Source organism: Bombina bombina, chromosome 10, assembly GCF_027579735.1.
Source record: "Bombina bombina isolate aBomBom1 chromosome 10, aBomBom1.pri, whole genome shotgun sequence".
NCBI classification, from domain to species: Eukaryota; Metazoa; Chordata; class Amphibia; order Anura; family Bombinatoridae; genus Bombina; species Bombina bombina.
The window spans coordinates 202,157,302-202,179,851 of record NC_069508.1 but is presented as its reverse complement, the minus strand read 5'-3'; the positions used below and the strand labels follow the sequence as shown (position 1 = coordinate 202,179,851).

The 22,550-nt window shown below is 34.9% G+C and overlaps 1 protein-coding gene across 1 annotated transcript in view; it reads left to right on the top strand.

Moving 5' to 3' along the window:
- The window catches only part of LOC128641079 (FRAS1-related extracellular matrix protein 1-like), a 393,612-nt gene that overhangs the window by 347,049 nt on the left and 24,013 nt on the right, over positions 1 to 22,550 (top strand). Inside the window, exons 28-30 of the mRNA XM_053693633.1 lie at positions 838 to 967; positions 5,269 to 5,341; positions 12,469 to 12,618. Of these exons, the coding sequence (XP_053549608.1) occupies positions 838 to 967; positions 5,269 to 5,341; positions 12,469 to 12,618 (353 nt within the window). The remainder of the gene's footprint in view (positions 1 to 837; positions 968 to 5,268; positions 5,342 to 12,468; positions 12,619 to 22,550) is intronic.

The following is a 22,550-nucleotide window of genomic DNA, read 5'->3' as shown; positions in this document are numbered from 1 at the left end:
AATAGCAGTCCAAAATGATACCAGCGCAACGACAAAGCAGGGATTTTCAACTCTCTTAAATACTCTCTTTTTTTGGATTAAAGGTGTTTTTCCAGTCTTAAATTAATTTTTTTGTCAAGATGAACAACCACCTATTTAGTTTTTAGAACCTGTAATTTCAGCATGAAAAATTCCAAGATTCAAATGACAAAGTGTATATATATATATATATATATATATATATATATATATATATAATAGATAAGAGGCGGCACTCACTGGTCTTTCCAAAGTGTACTTTAATATAACAAACTGACGTTTCGGGAACACACTCCCCTTCCTCAGACAGAGAAACTTTGTCTGAGGAAGGGGAGTGTCCCCGAAACGTCACTTTGTTATATTAAAGTACACTTTGGAAAGACCAGTGAGTGCCGCCTCTTATCTATTATATTCAACTGTTGGCACCCTGGCGTTTGCTGTTGTGGTGAGAGTGCTCTTTTTTGAAATATATATATATATAAATAGTTTGTCCTGGAATCCTTGAGACCATTGCAATTTTGATCTTAAATACTGCAGTATCAGAAAAAGTCTACATTGTCTGTGTAATGTCAAATTGTATGCATTAATATTGTTGGCAATATTGGTTAAGCGGAAATTTAACCAGTGAGTCTGTTGCACATGATCAAAATGTATGGAACCTGCTTGTACCATTTGCTATGGATTTGGAATTTTTAGATGTTGGGATAGGCTCTAGAATTATTTGTTTTGCTTTTTAAAATGGCGTATTTTCCATTATTGGGTATCAAAATAAATACGAGGATATGAACTTATTTTGTAATATTGTAATATTGTTTCCAGGCTTGAGTTTAATTGGTCAAGAATTGAACTAGCGCAATCATATTACCGAACATGTGAAAATGTTGGAACTTTGGCTGTGAAAGTGATACGTTCAGGCACCAGCAGAGACCCAGCTTTTGTTGGCATAAAGGTAAACCATATATCATGTATTTTACTGAATAGCAGAGTTATTTTATTGTATTAATGTACACAAGATCTAAGAGGGATGAAAGCTCATGTTTCAGTGTGTTTATACGGATTCCTACAGAAGAATGTTGAATTTATATTATAAAAATTATTCCTGTCAGTGCTACAAAGCCTAAATATTTGTTATTGCTAACATATTATTATTGTTATTGATAGGACTATCCACACATTTTGTAGAAACTATCTGGCATTGGGAGTCTGGTGATCTTGTCAGGGAGATCCAGGGATGGAGTCTCAGCAAGTCAAGGCAGAGTCATGCCAGGGGGCAGAGAGTAGGGCAAGCTGAGTGTAGAGTTGGAAAGATCTGGGCAATCCAGTAAAAAAAAAAATTAAGAGGGGCAGTGCAGACTTCTTTTAATGGTGACTTGGGAGATCTGGGTTTGTTTTAGTGTTGATATCCATTTTTTTTTTATTACAAACCTATCTATTTACATTAACTAGAGGGATGTATGGTCTTGTTGTAGCAATGCATTGGAACAGATTTAAGCAAATAGAATGTATTTGTTCAAAATTCATAAAATGTGCAAAACATTTTGAAAGAATTATCCCATCAATCATTTATCTATCTATCTATCTATCTATCTATCTATATATCTATCTATGTGGAATGGAACCAATAAGCTGCCCAGTAAGTCTGTAATGCAATACACCACTCTTCAGCAGCCAATGATTTAAAGTAGAGCCATCATGTAAGGAAGCTTTATTGTATTTAAAGAACAATAACATTAAACACATATTGTACCAGTCAATTTCTAACCTATGTCATTAAGATAATACACATTTTTTTCTGCATTAGTATTCGTTAGTCCAATGTTTTTCAACACCAACAGGCTAAATTTTCATGATATCTGAACTAGAGAACAGGTGAAATAATCAGCTGATCAGTAACCATGGTAACTATCCTGCTCTCACCCATCAGCTGATTATTTCACCTGTGCTCTAGTACAGATTATCATGAAAATATGACCTACTGGAGTGCCCTGGACTAGAGTAGAAAAATACTGTGTTAGACAATACTATGTATTAAAATTGATAGAGAAGTGCATGACAGCTACGTATTACATTATTTTGAATAATTGTTTTTATTGTAAGATACACATACTTGGCTTGGAATAGGAAAGAGTCCTTCCTATTGAATAACTGTGTTTTCCTGGTAACACTGTAACATGATGAATTCCCTATTGAAATAAACATTTTACAATGTACATTCACAATTTATTCCCGTTGAGCTTCAAAAAAAATTGTATTTGCAATTGGAAAACGCTTATAAAAAGTGACACTGCAAAAAGTATTATCTACAAAATGAGCATATGGTTTGAATTCATTATCTAGATGTATAGGTTTTGGCGAGTTTGTATTATAAAATTTGGTGAATACATTTGAACAATTTGTAACGTATGTCAATTTTAACTTAGTATACACAGACGCTGAACAGAAAAGAATTAATCCTATAAATGTGAAACTGATTGATACTTAGTATTTTATGTGAGATTAATTTTATTTTATGAATCTGCTTCTGGTGTAAAGCAGAAGCGTTTTTTTACGGTTGGAGGACACTATAAAACTGTGTGCCAAATGAAAATGAGTGTGCGGTGAAATGAACAGTTTATACCAACTCCTCGTACTCTCAAACAGTAACCACAAATACAACATGTTTTTGGAATATAAGTTTAATTATAGCTATTGTCCATGAGTCTGGGAACTTGTGATAAGCTGCACATTTTTGAAGACTTTCCACAAGAACTGACAAAAAGGACCTTCATCCAGTCAAGCCCGGGGTACAGAATTTGAGAACGACCTAATTTCAAGTGCCAAATGTTGACGTGTTTGGTGTCTCTTCTGGAAAGCGTTCATGAATAAGGAATTGGTTGGTTTGTAAACTGGAGATAAAAAAGCTGGGTAAAATATGGTTTGTGATGATAAACTGAACAAACACACGAAGAAGGCAGATTTTGATATTTTAGAGCCTTTTCCTAAATATTCAGTATTTTAGTCTTCACTGTGGAAAGGATAAAGGTCCCAGGAGTGATAAACAATGAGCATTTCATATTGATCAGTTATTATTTTTTATTGGGCTTGAAGAATAGTCTGTGTTGCCATTATTACATTTAAAGGGACATTAAACTCAAAATAAATTAAATTCCCTATAAAATGTTTAATTATGTGAAATAAAATAAATGCATTATAATGCAATCATTTATTTTATTTTTCTTTAGTTTTTCCCCTGCCTCAGAGGGGCTGGAACATATCCTGCAAGATTCAGAACCATGACCCTGCAAGGTGTTACAAAATGATTGCTTGAGCATTAAAATGGTTTATTGTACTTTATAAATTAACATCATTGTTTGACATACAACTGTCAGAAAGCGATTTCATCCACTTGGGAATGAATTAGCAGTAGGTCTCTTTAAGATAGGAAATATAATTATTGTTTGCTAAAACAAACTCTTTGGTTCAAATTTGTTAAAATTGCTTTTTTTTTAAACCAAGAATTTATGTAATAATTAAAGGGAAATTCAAATAAATTTTAAATAGTCAAAACATATCTCAGCGATCAAAAACTGTATTCAAAATCATCTAAATACAAAGTAAAAATGTTAAATGCATGTCAAACTGACATTTATTTTAGACACTAGTTAATTGTTTTACAACAATTAAATATATATGTACATGCTTATATATATATCTTCCAAAAGCTTGTCATCTTATAAATGTATAGCTAGTCCAATAAAAAGTATCATTGCTCAATGCAATACTCTTGCTATTTTGAGATATATATATATATATATATATATATATATATATATATATATTTATATTTATGTGTTAGTATGTGTATATACACCTAAATATATAAATGCTTCTATTTATTATTTTTTTTAAATCACTACACACTGTATTTTGGGGTCAATTGGGGCACATTTAAAAAAATAAGCTAATTTTTTGAGCACTAATTACTACTGCAAGCTCACGGTAGCAATTACCAGCCACTTGTAATGGCTGGCTATTTATTGAGTTCCCGCAAACGGGCGAATGTGCCTGTTTGCAGGTATGCGATAAATTAGCGCTCCACTTGTTATCCATCCCTATATGGAGAACTACATTTTCAATTATATTTACACATGAATTGTCTTTTTTATTTGAAATGGATATCTGGTTAAATACATGGCTCACACTAAAACCTGCATGTTACATTTAAGAGAGAAAAAATGTAGATCTCACTTGCAAAGGGCTTTAAAGGAACATCATTTTTTTGCAAAGGAAATTAAAAATTACTGAGGCAATTAACTAAAAATGAAACTTTCATGATTCGAATAAGATTAGCTCTGTTTTCTTTCTATGTTTTGTTGAAGAGTCAACCTAGGTAGGCTCAAAAGCGTGCATGTATCTTTAGCACTCTGTATAGCAATGTGTGTAACAATGTATAACACCACTTCAAACATTTTAGAGAAGACTTGAAGAAAAAAAAGTAAATTTGATAATATCAGTAAATTGGGAAGTTTTTAAAAAGTTGCGTGATCTGTCTATATCATGAAAATGATTTTTATCTTTATTGCCCCATTAATATAGAGGTAAACACGTGCCGGATACTGCATATTGACTGGCGGGGAGGCTGTTTACACTTTTACTGACAAACACAAACAAAGCTATTGAAATCTGACCCCAGTGTATCAAATCTGAGTGATAATATGGAAATTGTTCTGTGTTTATCTAACTATGACATTATTTTACATGGGATTTATCATTTTAGATATTTTTAAAAATAATTCTTGAGTTAAAGGAACAGTCAAGTGAAAATTAAACTTTTATGATTCAGATAGAGCAGAAATTTTAAACAATTTTCCAATTCACTTGTATTATCTAAATGTGTAGTCTTTTTACATGCACACTTTATGAGGAACAAGCTCCTACTGAGCATGTGCAAGATTCACAGGATATACGTATATGCATTTTGTGATTGGCTGATGACTGTCACATGATGCATTAGGAAGGAAAATTTAACTAATTTTGACATTTGCCAGAAAAAAATCTTCTATTCATTTGAAATTCAAGTTAAGGGCTTTTGCGTTGTCTTTTTCTTATGCATTTACTGATTATGCAATTCTGCTGTGTTTAGTGACCTTTAAAACAAGATATAAATATTACATTAAATGCCATAGTTCAACAATGTTATCATTTGTTTTAAGAAAAAAATACATTTGAAGGATGTCTAAATAATGAGTATTTTTTAATTTCCTTTTCTAGGTACAGGAAGTTTCTGCAAGGATTGGATTGGATTTTACCCACAGTACAGCGAGCCTTGTGCAGTTTGATCCAGGTATTAATAAGATAAAGTTTTTCTCTGTTTGGACACATACTGAAAGTATAAACAGAGTTCCAAGGTGGTTAAAATGATATACTGTTTGTGAATGTGCCTCCGTGTCCAAAGTCATTATTTGCTCATAAATAGAGCTCCTGTTACTTTATAAGCCTCAAATATTATTAAAACAGTTTATTTCTGACCATCAATATACAGTTCATTTATACAAACAGCACACTATTTAAAGGGAAAAAAGATCCCCAGAAAACAGAACTTACATAAATAATAGCATGCTTGTTTTGATGAAATTTCATACAGGAAAGTATTTTAAATAGTTTATCTCTGTAAATATCAATTTATGCAACAAAGCAGAATTTGAAGAGCCCAGCAACTAGAGTGAGAGGAGTATCAGTAGTGAGAATACTAGTAGTGAGAGATACCAGTAGTGAGAGATACCAGTAGTGAGAGATACCAGTAGTGAGAGATACCAGTAGTGAGAGTATTAGTAGTGAGAGATACCAGTAGTGAGAGATACCAGTAGTGAGAGTATTAGTAGTGAGAGATACCAGTAGTGAGAGTATTAGTAGTGAGAGTATTAGTAGTGAGAGATACCAGTAGTGAGAGTATTAGTAGTGAGAGTATTAGTAGTGAGAGATACCAGTAGTGAGAGTATTAGCAGTGAAAGATACCAGTAGTGAGAGTATTAGTAGTGAGAGTATTAGTAGTGAGAGTATTAGTAGTGAGAGTATTAGTAGTGAGATATACCAGTAGTGAGAGTATTAGTAGTGAGAGATACCAGTAGTGAGAGATACCAGTAGTGAGAGTATTAGTAGTGAGAGTATTAGTAGTGAGATATACCAGTAGTGAGAGTATTAGTAGTGAGAGTATTAGTAGTGAGAGATACCAGTAGTGAGAGTATTAGTAGTGAGAGTATTAGTAGTGAGAGATACCAGTAGTGAGAGTATTAGTAGTGAGAGTATTAGTAGTGAGAGTATTAGTAGTGAGATATACCAGTAGTGAGAGTATTAGTAGTGAGAGTATTAGTAGTGAGAGTATTAGTAGTGAGAGATACCAGTAGTGAGAGTATTAGTAGTGAGTGTACCAGTAGTGAATGCACCAGTAGTAAGAATACCAGTAGTGAGAGATACCAGTAGTGAGAGTATTAGTAGTGAGAGATACCAGTAGTGAGAGTATTAGTAGTGAGAGTATTAGTAGTGAGAGTATTAGTAGTGAGAGTATTAGTAGTGAGATATACCAGTAGTGAGAGTATTAGTAGTGAGAGATACCAGTAGTGAGAGTATTAGTAGTGAGAGTATTAGTAGTGAGATATACCAGTAGTGAGAGTATTAGTAGTGAGAGATACCAGTAGTGAGAGTATTAGTAGTGAGAGTATTAGTAGTGAGAGATACCAGTAGTGAGAGTATTAGTAGTGAGTGTACCAGTAGTGAATGCACCAGTAGTAAGAATACCAGTAGTGAGAGATACCAGTAGTGAGAGTATTAGTAGTGAAAGATACCAGTAGTGAGAGTATTAGTAGTGAGAGTATTAGTAGTGAGATATACCAGTAGTGAGAGTATTAGTAGTGAGAGATACCAGTAGTGAGAGTATTAGTAGTGAGAGTATTAGTAGTGAGATATACCAGTAGTGAGAGTATTAGTAGTGAGAGTATTAGTAGTGAGAGATACCAGTAGTGAGAGTATTAGTAGTGAGAGTATTAGTAGTAAGAGATACCAGTAGTGAGAGTATTAGTAGTGAGTGTACCAGTAGTGAATGCACCAGTAGTAAGAATACCAGTAGTGAGAGTACCAGTAGTGAGAGAATTCAACTCAAAATGTACATCCCAATAAAGGAATAGATTGCAAGTGTAGTAAACTGTTGTAAACATTTATTTATGGGGGGGGGGAATAATTCCTGATACATACATAATAAATGAATGTTATTGCACCTTTAATGACTCAAAAATCACAATAGTTTAAAGGCACTGGTGCTGGATATATATAGACAATCTTACCACTGTATCAGTATTATGAAAACATACATTTAAAATGACTGTTTTATGTCAAAAATGTATTTAAATGACTAAATTAACAAACTGGTCTTTATCCGTAAACACTTCACAAACACATTCACACACACACAGACACTCTCATACACAAACACACACACACTCACTCACACAAACACACACTCACACACACACAAACACACACTCTCACACACACACTCACATACACACACACAGTCACACAAACACACACTCACAAAACACACACTCACACAAACACACACTCTCACACACACACTCACATACACACACACAGTCACACAAACACACACTCACAAAACACACACTCACACATACTCACACAAACACACACTCTCACACACACACTCACACAAACACACACACACTCACAGAAACACACACTCACACACAAACACACACTCTCACACACACTCTCACATACACACACAAACACACACTCTCACACACACACTCACACAAACACACACACACTCGCAGAAACACACACTCACACACACAAACACACACACACTCACATACACACACAAACACACACTCACACACAGAAACACACACTCACACACACAAACACACACAAACACACACACACTCACAGAAACACACACTCACACACAAACACACACTCTCACACACACTCTCACATACACACACAAACACACACTCTCACACACACACTCACACAAACACACACTCACACACAGAAACACACACTCACACACACAAACACACACAAACACACACACACTCACAGAAACACACACTCACACACAAACACACACTCTCACACACACTCTCACATACACACACAAACACACACTCTCACACACACACTCACACAAACACACACACACTCACAGAAACACACACTCACACACACAAACACACACAAACACACACACACTCACATACACACACAAACACACAGAAACACACACTCACACACACAAACACACACAAACACACACACACTCACAGAAACACACACTCACACACACAAACACACACACACTCACATACACACACAAACACACACACTCACATACACACACAAACACACACTCTCACACACACACTCACACAAACACACACACACTCACACAAACACACACTCACACACACACACACACACAAACACACACTCTCACACACACTCACACACACTCACACAAACACACACACTCACACACACACATATATTTGTTGGGACTGCCTTCAATAAGATGATTTTACAGTGTATATTATAAATGATAAACTAAAGTTAATGGATTTTTTCATGCCACTGCTATAAGCGCAGTCCCTTAAAAAAATGATGTGTTTAGAATATGTTTTGCTGGAATAGAACAGGCCTCCTTAAGCCTGAAAACTTACGTTGGTTTATTTAAAAAAAAAAAAAATAGTTCAAAAATGAAAAAAAAAAAAAATAGGAAATTTTGAAATAATCTAATTTAAATATAGAAAAACCTTAACATTTACCTTTAATTGTAAAGCACAATATTGAAATAATAATAAGACGAAGAACAATCATTATCATAATAATAAGAAGAATTGTTTTTAAATGCTGTAGTGTACAAGATTTTAGCAAGGACCATGTTGGAATTTATTTCTCCTATCTTGTTTTTATTTCCCATCCTTTACTATGGTTATAAACAGACAGTTGTACTAACCAGCTAGTACCAGTGTATTCTGCCTGGTGTTCGCTTTATTGTTTATCAGTAATTTTGTGCATTAACTCTCATACAACACCTGTGGTATCGCCCCAGCTTTTCAAACAGATGTCTCTTCCTATTTCTACTGAGTTAAGAGGTCCCCTTGATATGAAATGATTTTTTTCCTGCTGAAACACAAAGCCTTCTGCATTTGATAAACATAGAAAAAGCAGTGGGATAATAAAGGACTCTCTTAAAGGGGCACTGAAATGTGGAACCAGACAAAACCATATTCCAATTAACCAGCACTTTAACAAATAAATAGTAAAAAATAATAATAAAAATCATTCACCAATTTGCAGCAATAGAGTCAACTTCAAATGTTTAATAAAATGGTAAAAGCTGTTAGATTCAGCCCTACTACAACTTAAATGCAGCAGATTAATATCATGAAAGTCACAACATGTTGTCTTTAAATAATCCCCAAGCTCTGAAGCAACTACATTTACCCCGTTGTTTAATCTTTCTGTATTTCCTGAAGGATGTGCCACATGGCATGTAATGCTTCCTTAAAGGGACATGAAACCCAAAAAATTTATTTTATGATTTAGATAGAGCATCTTTCCAATTTACTTCTTTTATCTAATCTGCTTCATTATCTTGGTAACTTTGTTTGAAAAGCATATCTAGATAGGTTCAAGAGCTGGGAGCTAGCTGCTGATTGGTATATATAAGCCTCTTGTCATTGGCTCAATGATGTGTTCAACTAGTCACCAGTAGGGCATTGCTGCTCCTGGAAGAAAAGATACCAAGTGACTAAAGCAAAAATTATAATAGAAGTAAATTAGAAAAATGTTTACAACTGTATGTTTTATCCAAATCACGAAAAAAACATTTTGGGTTTCATGTCCCTTTAAGGGTATTCAAAATATGAAAGCCTGGAAGGAGCAAACTGCCTCTATGTATTTAGTCTATCAAATGTGTAGGCTTTCTCAGGAGATCTGCACATTTGGTAGCTGAAACTGGAAGCGTTGAACAACCTAATGAAAGATCAATAGTTGTTGCTGATGTGGGATTGGCTGCATTTCTAGTCAATCAGGAATCCTGTTTGAAAATATTATATGGAAGCACCATAGAGTTTTGGCTTCTTTTTTAAAGCTTTTTAATGAATTTTAGGAACCACAGAATCCTGAGACTAATAAAATAATTTAACAATGCATAAAAAAGCAAATGAAACTCACAAAAGCAAAAGATATGCTAACTGAGTGAAATACGAAAACGAATGAATGAACTATTGATCACGACTGCCTGATACGTTTATTTATTTTCCTTTAACCAATAATACTCAGTCATGATATGTGCAGTTAATCATTTATTTCGTTTTGAGTCATTTTATAATGAACAGGTTTAATAAATACTCAGACAGCTCGTTGCAATCATACATTAACATTTTGATTATCATATTTAATTTGAATACAAATTTCAAAGGAATGTATTCAGTTTAATTGTTCAATTTAAAGAGTTATAAAAAATAAAAAATAATAAAGCATGCAATTTTAAGAAACTTTTCAATGTACGTATATTATCAAATGTACTTAATTTTACTTAAAGGGACAGTCTAATCAAAAATTTATTTCATGATTCAATTTTAAATAACTTTCCAATTGACTTTTATCATCAAATGTGCTTTGTTCTCTTGTTATTATCTGTTGAAAGCTAAACCTAGATAGGCTCATGTGCTTATTTCTTACCCCTTGAAGGCCGCCTCTTATCTCAGTGCATTTTGTCAATTTTTCAAAGCTAGACAGCGCTAGATCATGTGTGCAAAATATAGATAACTTTGTGCTCACTCCCGTGGAGTTATTTGAATCAAGTGCCTCAATTGTAACAAATCAAGAATATAAAATTAAAGGTATAGTCTAGTCAAAATTAAACTTTCATGATTCAGATAGAGCAGGCAATATTAAGCAACCTTCTAATTTACTCCTATTATCACATTTTCTTCGTTCTCTTGGTATCTTTATTTGAAAAAGCAAGGATGTAAGCTTAGGAGCCGAACCATTTTTGGTTCAGACCTGGGTAGCACTTTCTGATTTGTTGTCTAAATGTAGCCACCAATCAGCAAGCGTAATTGGTAATAAAAGGATTATCTATCTTTTTAAACAATAAAAATTCTGGAGAAGACTGTTCCTCTAATTCTTGTGGTATCCTTTGTTGGAAAGCATGCCTAGGTTGGCTAAGGAGCAAGAATGCAGGGTTCAGGTTCAGCCACCAAAAACAACATTTATCAATTTTCATACGGTCAGCAATGTGCTCTGTTCCACACCTTCCATGTTTGTGTTGTATGGTCTAGGAATTGCAGTCCTGAAATTATTACTTTTAGCAGCTAATATGTTTTTTAAAGGCACACGAAACCCATCATTTCTCTTTTGTGATTCAGATAGAACAACTTTCCAATTTACCTCTAGTATCAAACTTGCTTCATTCTCTTGCTATCCTTTCTATAAGGAGCAGCAATGCCCTACTGGGAGCTAGCTGAACACATAAGGTAAACCAATTACAAGGTCATATATATGCAGCCACAAATCGGCATCTAATTGACAGTAGGGCATTGCTGCTCCTGAGCCTACCTAGGACTGCTTTTCAACCAAAGATAGCAAGAGAATGAAGCAAAGTTGGTAATAGAAGTAGATTGGAAACTTCTTTGAAATTGCATGGTCTATATGAGTCATGAAATAAAAAAGTGGGTTTCATATCCCTTTAAGTATAGGTTTGTATTAAAACCCTTTATAAACTGCATTTGTTTCTTTAAATGGTCAGAAATTAGATAAATACACTGGTAAAGAGAAATGAATGTAATTTTGTATATATATATATATATATATATATATATATATATATATATATATATATATATATATATTGAATTATATGTCTGACAAAATCTGTGTAATGTGCCTTTAAGAGGAAAATACAGAAACCTAGACACATTTTATTTATGCAGAAATACATTTGTCAAGGTTTTTTCAAGCAGCACCTATTGAACCACAAAACTGCCAATCAGTAATTTATAATCCAGTTACCGGTATGAAAATAATCTATTCATCTCAATGAATTCTAACTAAATTAAAACTTTCCAGTAAATCATGTCTGTGAAACCTACACAGGGTCAGTGTTCAATTAAATGTTGTAGTTTTAAAAGCTTATTCATTAGAGACGTCCCTAAATCTACTGACCATGATACATCTAATAAAACACATGATATAAAATGTGCTTCCATCTTTTTTAAATTAGTCACAAAATAGGTTTTAGGGGGAAACATGTTTTGCAGTTTTATTTTTATGAAGAATGCTGTCTATCCAGATTTCAGAAATATACAAAGTCACTTGTGTAAGTCATTTATTATGTTGTAATTAGTTTTTATAACCTAACTGCATGTGTAATATTTTCAGGTGTTTCCACAAAATTATGGAACATTTACATTAAAAATGATGGCTTAGAAGAAAATCATGAAATTCTCAGAATACTGCTGAAAACACCCAAGAATTGTGTACTGGGAAGAATTAGTGAGGCAACTATTGAAATCACTGATCCGAGAGCAGGTAAAATATGTTAAAAAAACAGAAGGATCTGATGTATGACTTTATTAAAGGGACGCTCAAGTCAAAATAAACGTTTATGACTCAGTAAGAGCAGCAGTTTTAAGTCACTTTCCAAATGACTTCCTTTATAAAATGTTGCACAGTCTTTTTATATGCACACTTTCTGGGGAACAAGCTCACAGGGTATACGTATACTAGTCTGTGATTGGCTGATGTCTGTCACATGCTACAGGGGCCAGCAAATTGGAGAAAACATACATTTGTCAGAACAAAAATCTCCTGCTTATTTGGAAATCAAAGTAGGTGATAAATGATTGTCTTTTTATAATGCACTTGTTAATTATGCAATTCTACTGCATTAAGTAGTCCTTTAAATAGGATTTCTTTAGAAGCACTCAACAGGTGGCAGTTCTAGAGCAGTGGTTTTCAAGTCCAGCCCTTAGGGCACACCGACAGACCAGATTTTCATGATATCTGACTTGCAGCACAGGTGAAATAATCAGCTGATCAGTAACTATGGTTACTAACCTGCTCTCACTATCATCTGAATATTACACCTTTGCTCTAGATCAGATATCATGAAAATCTGACCAGTTGGTGTGTCCTGATGACAGGAGTTGAAAATCACTGTTCTAGAGGGTTCTAGGCTCTGAGTTTATAATGTAGCACTTTTTTACATGTTCAGAACTCTATGCAGAGCAACGAAAAAGGAAAACATTTGACAAGGGGGAATTAAAAATAAAAGAAGGAATAGTTAGTAGAAGATAAGTTGGTCTGGAACAGTAATTGTGTCCAGTTAGGAGGTATGAGGCAAGCTTAAGTCAGTGTTATTGCTGATATGTTCGAAGTTTTATCAAATAAAAAGCTGGTGCTATTTGTTATTGAATACAACTTATGGTGGATTCTCTTTGGCTAACTTGTAACAGACACAAAGGTAAACATTGCCCTAGACCACTGGTTTTCAAATCTGTCCTCAGGCCTCCCCAACAGGCCAGATTGTCAGGATTACCTTGGGTGAGAGCAGGTAAAATAACCGTGTTTACTTATCAGCTGATTGTGTCACCTGTGCTCTAGTTCAGGTATCCTCAAAAGCTGGCCTGTTAGGGAGTCTGAGGACAAGTAGGGAAACCAGTGCCCTAGACAATAAGTCTGTTGTTTATAATTTAGTAGACCACAAATATCCAATGGAAACAGCTCTGGTGGGAGCTTTACAAATGGCTGGTTTTCCTTGAGTTCCTAAAGAATTTTGTGGATGATTCCATTCTAGAGCCATGTTCTCACAGTTACAGAGCCCAAGAAATTAATACTTTGTACAGAGCCAAAGTGGTTTCTCCCTGAATCTTCAACAACATTTTCAAAGCCCAGACTGCTAAATCTAGTTTTACCCTGACAATTATATGTGTGTGTATATACACACGCATACACACACGCACGCACGCACATGCACGTACATGCACACACGTATGCACGCTTACATGCACCACACACACATGCACCAATACACACACACACATACGCATGTGCACATACACACACTTACTGTTGACTAGAATATATAGGATACTTCTGTAATCCCGCCTCTTGCACTTGCAGAACTAAACATGTGAGAGTACATCATGGGTCAGGGCGTAGCTAAACCTCGCTGGGCCTTAGGGCAAAAGCTGCTACTGCCCCCCATTTCAACAATGCCCTTTCTTTGACAGCCACCATATTTATAAAGGCAAGTCCATACTCATTCCTTACTGTAAGCGCTGTTTTGCATTTAGAGGGGGCAGGGATTATGCAGGTAGATCCCAGGCCCTCTTGTAGCAAAACCAATACTGATTGCAGGTCCAGATGGGCCCCTAAAGGTATGGGCCCAGTCTCAAATGAGACTTCTGAGACCCCTTTAGTTATGCCCCTATCATGGGTGATGTTTAGTTGGTGCACTCTGAACAAGTTGCACAGACCATATGAACCAATCAGCCTCTGAGTTAGGAATGAAACTAGCACTAAGCATGTGCACGTGGTACCAATCTCTTAACCAAAAAGCTTTTTTTTCTAAACTCTATTTTGATTTTGTAACAGTCATGGAAATGAGCTTGGATAATAAATCAGATGCTTACTTCTGTAATTTTATGCCTCTCAACCCTAACCCTATGCTTTATTTAGGTTCCTACTATTTTTATATGCTTTTAAGATTTGCGGATGAATTCACACTTCCTTGACAGATTTTCAGTAAAGCAACATTGTGGCTGCCATTATGGAAACCCTACCGCCATATTTGTAGGCACTTTCCTTGCACTGTGAGCTTTTTTTTCAAGCGGGCACACAGAGGGGCCAGGCAGGAATCAGGAGACACCTGGGTCCCACTATCTCCCCCCCTTAGTACCAACACCACTACTGATTGCATTGCCAGATGGACCTCTTAGAGGTGCAAGCCCAGATTCAATTGAGACTTCTGAGACCCCAGTAGCCACACCCTGGGTGGTTTATGGAACCTGCTAAGCTGATTTTATGCCCTTCTTATCAGGGTATATTGTTGGTTATTCATTTCATGGTTGCACTGTGGACAGAGCTTTACATTCAATTATATCAGAACATCCAAAACAAACTTTTTTTTACTCTTTGCTTCTTAAATTTACATTCATACTCATCTTTTGGGCACTTATAGCTACTGTTAGCTGTGTTCTGCCCTCATCTCATATATATTTAGGAATATAAAGCTTCCAGCATGTTCAATGACTTTGTCTTGTTAAGACCAATCTGTTTAGTAGACAGCAGATAGACTGCTTGATTTTCAGCACTGAAGTGATCAGTGAACTATAGTTTATTATAAGCTATGTTTGGATCTAAAGGGATTTAAATCACTTGGTGCTTTTCATATGTATAATAATAGCAGTACCTAAGTGCAAACAGACCTGGTCTGCAAAAGAAGCTGTAAGATATTATTACCACTTGACACTATTGTCAGTAAAGCATTTAAACCAACCTTAAGTAAAGAGTGACACCCAGTGGCAAAAATGTGTTACTACTGTATTTCATCATATTATCAAGTTACTTTCTGCTGAGTGGCTCATTCTGAAACACAAGTTAAAAAACAGTATATTAAAATTTCCCATAAGACTAGGGGGGGCACTAATGATAGCGCAGGACGTGATAAGCAATATTGCTTGCAAATTCATGGTAAAACTGATTTACCGGAGAATGGTTAGCGCAACCAACATCGCTCTAGTACAACATATACTTTGAATGGATATCCTAACCACTCTAAATAGCACTCATATTACAAGATGAACTTATAGGCTGTGCTCGAGCGCAAGCTGAAATTTGTTTAGCACGACTTGAGAACTGAAGCAAACTCTAAGGGTTAAAAAAAATACAAAACATATCAAAATCATATTAAAATAAACTATTGCGCTCATATATAGACATTTTGTGCTAAACAATATAATTTAGATAAAAATGTAATATTTTTAAAAGGTTAAAAAGGGATATGTTATATGACAAGGTGTTTTACTGGAAAGGACTTTCATTGAATATATTTATATATGTATATATATATATACATACATATGTCTACATGTGTGTATTTATGTGTTTATATGTATCAATTTGTATGTGCATATGTATGTATACACTTTTGAGCCATTCCCAGTCAAATACCTTTACATTTTCAATATAATTTTTAATGTTTTATGTGTTTTAAATACAAATACTTTAAAATCCTATGTTCTTCACTTAGAAGAAAATGTTCTTTGTATTTAAAAATATATATTTATATACATATGTACATGTATATTTGTTCAATGCAGCACACTCATCAGTGTATAGATACTCACATTGTTATTCAATGCAGCATACTCATCAGTGTATAGATACTTACATTGTTATTCAATGCAGCAAACTCATCAGTGTATAGATACTTACATTGTTATTCAATGCAGCATACTCATCAGTGTATAGATACTCACATCATTATTCAATGCAGCATACTCATCAGTGTATAGATATTCACATTGTTATTCAATGTAGCATACTCATCAGTGTATAGATACTCACATCATTATTCAATGCAGCATACTCATCAGTGTATAGATATTCACATTGTTATTCAATGTAGCATACTCATCAGTGTATAGATACTCACATCATTATTCAATGCAGCATACTCATCAGTGTATAGATATTCACATTGTTATTCAACGCAGCATACTCATCAGTGTATATATACTCACATTGTTATTCAATGCAGCATACTCATCAGTGCATAGATGCTCACATCATTATACAGTGCAGCATACTCATCAGTGTATATATACTCACATCATTATAAAGTGCAGCATACTCATCAGTGTATATATACTCACATCATTATACAGTGCAGCATACTCATCAGTGTATAGATACTCACATCATTAAACAGTGCAGCATACTCATCAGTGTATAGATACTCACATCATTAAACAGTACAGCACACTCATCAGTGTATATATACTCACATCATTATACAGTGCAGCATACTCATCAGTGTATAGATACTCACATCATTATACTGTGCAGCATACTCATCAGTGTAAAGATAATCACATCGTTATACTGCACACCATACTCATCAGTATATAGATACTCACATCATTATACTGTGCAGCATACTCATCAGTGTAAAGATAATCACATCGTTATACTGCACAGCATACTCATCAGTGTATAGATACTCACATCATTATACTGTGCAGCATACTCATCAGTGTATAGATACTCACATCATTATACTGTGCAGCATACTCATCAGTGTATAGATACATCATTATACAGCGCAGCATACTCATTAGTGTATAGATACTCACATCATTATATTGTGCAGCATACTAATCAGTGTATAGATACATGATTATACTGCACAGCATATTCATCAGTGTATAGATAATCACATGATTATACTGCACAGCATACTCATCTGTTTATAGATACTCACATAATTATACTGTATAGCATACTCGTCAGTGTATAGATACTCACATCACCCAGCGCTACGGAATTTGGCAACGCTATACAAATAAATGATAATAAATAATAAATAAATAAATTATACTGTGCAGCATACTCATCAGTGTATAAATATATAATTAAACAGTGCAGCATACTCATCAGTGTATAGATACATGATTATACTGCACAGCATATTCATCAGTGTATAGATAATCACATGATTATACTACACAGCACACTCATCAGTGTATAGATACTCACATGATTATACTGTGCAGCATACTCGTCAGTGTATAGATACTCACATGATTATACTGTACAGCATACTCATCAGTGTATAGATACTCACATCATTATACAGCACAGCATACTCATCAGTGTATAGATACTCACATCATTATACAGCACAGCATATGATGTGAATATCTATACACTAATAAATATGCTGCACAGTATAATGATGTATCTATACACTGACCAGTATGCTGCACAGTATAATGATGTGAGTATATATACACAGATGAGTATGCTGCACAGTATAATCATGTGAGTATCTATACACTGATGAGTGTGCTGCACTGTTTAATGATGTGAGTATCTATACACTGATGAGTAGGCTGCACTGTATAATGATGTGAGTATCTATACACTGATGAGTAGGCTGCACTGTATAATGATGTGAGTATATATACACTGATGAGTATGCTGCACTGTATAATGATGTGAGTATCTATACAGTGAATAGTATGCTGTACAGTATGATGGGAGTATCTATACACTGATGAGTATGCTGCACTGTATAATGATGTGAGTATTTATACACTGATGAGTATGCTGCACTGTATATATATATATGTGAGTATCTATACACTGATGAGTATGCTGCACAGTATAATAATGTGAGTATCTATACACTGATGAGTATGCTGCACAGTATAATCATGTGAGTATCTATACACTGATGAGTATGCTGCGCTGTATAATGATGTGAGTATGTATATACTGATGAGTATGCTGTGCAGTATAATGATGTGAGTATCTATACACTGATGAGTATGCTGTACAGTATAATGATGTGAGTATCTATACACTAATGAGTATGCTGCACTGTATAATGATGTGAGTATCTATACACTGATGAGTATGCTGCACTGTATAATGATGTGAGTATCTATACACTAATGAGTATGCTGCACTGTATAATGATGTGAGTATCTATACACCGATGAGTATGCTGCACAGTATAATGATGTGAGTATCTATACACTGATGAGTATGCTGCACAGTATAATCATGTGAGTATCTATACACTGATGAGTATGCTGCACAGTATAATCATGTGAGTATCTATACACTGATGAGTATGCTGCACTGTATAATGATGTGAGTATCTATACACTGATGAGTATGCTGCACTGTATAATGATGTGAGTATCTATACACTGATGAGTATGCTGCACTGTATAATGATGTGAGTATCTAAACACTGATGAGTAGGCTGCACTGTATAATGATGTGAGTATCTATACACTGATGAGTATGCTGTGCTGTATAATGATGTGAGTATCTATACACTGATGAGTATGCTGCACTGTATAATGATGTGAGTATCTATACACTGATGAGTATGCTGCACAGTATAATCATGTGAGTTTCTATACACTGATGAGTATGCTGCACTGTATAATGATGTGAGTATCTATACACTGATGAGTATGCTGCACAGTATAATGATGTGAGTATCTATACACTGATGAGTATGCTGCACAGTATAATGATGTGAGTATGTATACACTGATGAGTATGCTGCACTGTATAATAATGTGAGTATATATACACTGATGAGTATGCTGCACTGTATAATGATGTGAGTATGTATACACTGATGAGTATGCTGCACTGTATAATAATGTGAGTATATATACACTGATGAGTATGCTGCACTGTATAATGATGTGAGTATCTATACACTGATGAGTATGCTGCACAGTATAATCATGTGAGTTTCTATACACTGATGAGTATGCTGCACAGTATAATCATGTGAGTTTCTATACACTGATGAGTATGCTGCACTGTATAATGATGTGAGCATCTATACACTGATGAGTATGCTACACTGTATAATGATGTGAGTATCTATACACTGATGAGTATGCTGCACTGTATAATAATGTGAGTATATATACACTGATGAGTATGCTGCACTGTATAATGATGTGAGTATCTATACACTGATGAGTATGCTGCACTGTATAATGATGTGAGTATGTATACACTGATGAGTATGCTGCACTGTATAATGATGTGAGTATGTATACACTGATGAGTATGCTGCACTGTATAATGATGTGACTATGTATACACTGATGAGTATGCTGCACTGTATAATGATGTGAGTATGTATACACTGATGAGTATGCTGCACTGTATAATTATGTGAGCATCTATGCACTGATGAGTATGCTGCACTGTATAATTATGTGAGCATCTATGCACTGATGAGTATGCTGCACTGTATAATGATGTGGGTATCTATACACTGATGAGTATGCTGCACTGTATAATGATGTGTTTTTCTATACACTGATGAGTATGCTGCACAGTATAATGATGTGAGTATATATACACTGATGAGTATGCTGCACTGTATAATGATGTGGGTATCTATACACTGATGAGTATGCTGCACAGTATAATGATGTGAGTATCTATACACTGATGAGTATGCTGTGCTGTATAATGATGTGAGTATCTATACACTGATGAGTATGCTGCACTGTATAATGATGTGGGCATCTATACACTGATGAGTATGTTGCACTATATAATGATGTGAGTATCTATACACTAATGAGTATGCTGCACTGTATAATGATGTGGGTATCTATACACTGATGAGTATGCTGCACAGTATAATAATGTGAGTATCTATACACTGATGAGTATGCTCTGCAGTATAACGATGTGAATATCTATACACTGATGAGTATGCTGCACAGTATAATCATGTGAGTATCTATACACTGATGAGTATGCTGTGCTGTATAATGATGTGAGTATCTATACACTGATGAGTATGCTGCACTGTATATATATATATATATATATATATATATATGTATGTGAGTATCTATACACTGATGAGTATGCTGCACTGTATATATATGTGAGTATCTATACACTGATGAGTATGCTGCACTGTATAATGATGTGAGTATCTATACACTGATGAGTATGCTGCACTGTATAATGATGTGAGTATCTATACACTGATGAGTATGCTGCACTGTATATATATATGTGAGTATCTATACACTGATGAGTATGCTGCACTGTATATATATGTGAGTATCTATACACTGATGAGTATGCTGCACTGTATAATGATGTGAGTATCTATACACTGATGAGTATGCTGCACTGTATAATGATGTGAGTATCTATACACTGATGAGTATGCTGCACTGTATATATATATGTGAGTATCTATACACTGATGAGTATGCTGCACAGTATAATGATGTGAGTATCTATACACTGATGCGTATGCTGCACTGTATAATGATGTGAGTATCTATACACTGATGAGTATGCTGCACTGTATAATGATGTGAGTATCTATACACTGATGAGTATGCTGCACTGTATAATGATGTGAGTATCTATACACTGATGAGTATGCTGCACTGCATAATGATGTGAGTATCTATACACTGATGAGTATGCTGCACTGTATAATGATGTGAGTATCTATACACTGATGAGTATGCTGCACTGTATAATGATGTGAGTATCTATACACTGATGAGTATGCTGGGCTGTATAATGATGTGAGTATCTATACACTGATGAGTATGCTGCACAGTATAATCATGCGAGTATCTATACACTGATGAGTATGCTGTACTGTATAATGATGTGAGTATCTATACACTAATGCGTATGCTGCACTGTATAATGATGTGCGTATCTATACACTGATGAGTATGCTGCACAGTAAAATGATGTGAGTATCTATACACTGATGAGTATGCTGCACTGTATAATGATGTGAGTATCTATACACTGATGAGTATGCTGCACTGTATAATGATGTGAGTATCTATACACTGATGAGTATGCTGAACTGTATAATGATGTGAGTATCTATACACTGATGAGTATGCTGCACTGTATAATGATGTGAGTATCTATACACTGATGAGTATGCTGCACTGTATAATGATGTGAGTATCTATACACTGATGAGTATGCTGCACTGTATAATGATGTGAGTATCTATACACTGATGAGTATGCTGTGCTGTATAATGATGTGAGTATCTATGCACTGATGAGTATGCTGCACTGTATAATGATGTGAGTATCTATACACTGATGAGTATGCTGTGCTGTATAATGATGTGAGTATCTATGCACTGATGAGTATGCTGCACAGTATAATCATGTGAGTATCTATACACTGATGAGTATGCTGTGCTGTATAAGGATGTGAGTATCTATACACTAATGCGTATGCTGCATTGTATAATGATGTGCGTATCTATACACTGATGAGTATGCTGCACTGTATAATGATGTGTGTATCTATACACTGATGAGTATGCTGCACTGTATAATGATGTCAGTATCTATACACTGATGAGTATGCTGCACTGTATAATGATGTGTGTTTCTATACACTGATGAGTATGCTGTGCTGTATAATGATGTGAGTATCTATACAAGGATGAGTATGCTGTGCTGTATAATGATGTGTGTTTCTATACACTGATGAGTATGCTGTGCTGTATAATGATGTGAGTTTCTATACACTGATGAGTATGCTGCACTGTATAATGATGTGAGTATCTATACAAGGATGAGTATGCTGTGCTGTATAATGATGTGAGTATCTATACACTGATGAGTATGCTGTGCTGTATAATGATGTGAGTTTCTATACACTGATGAGTATGC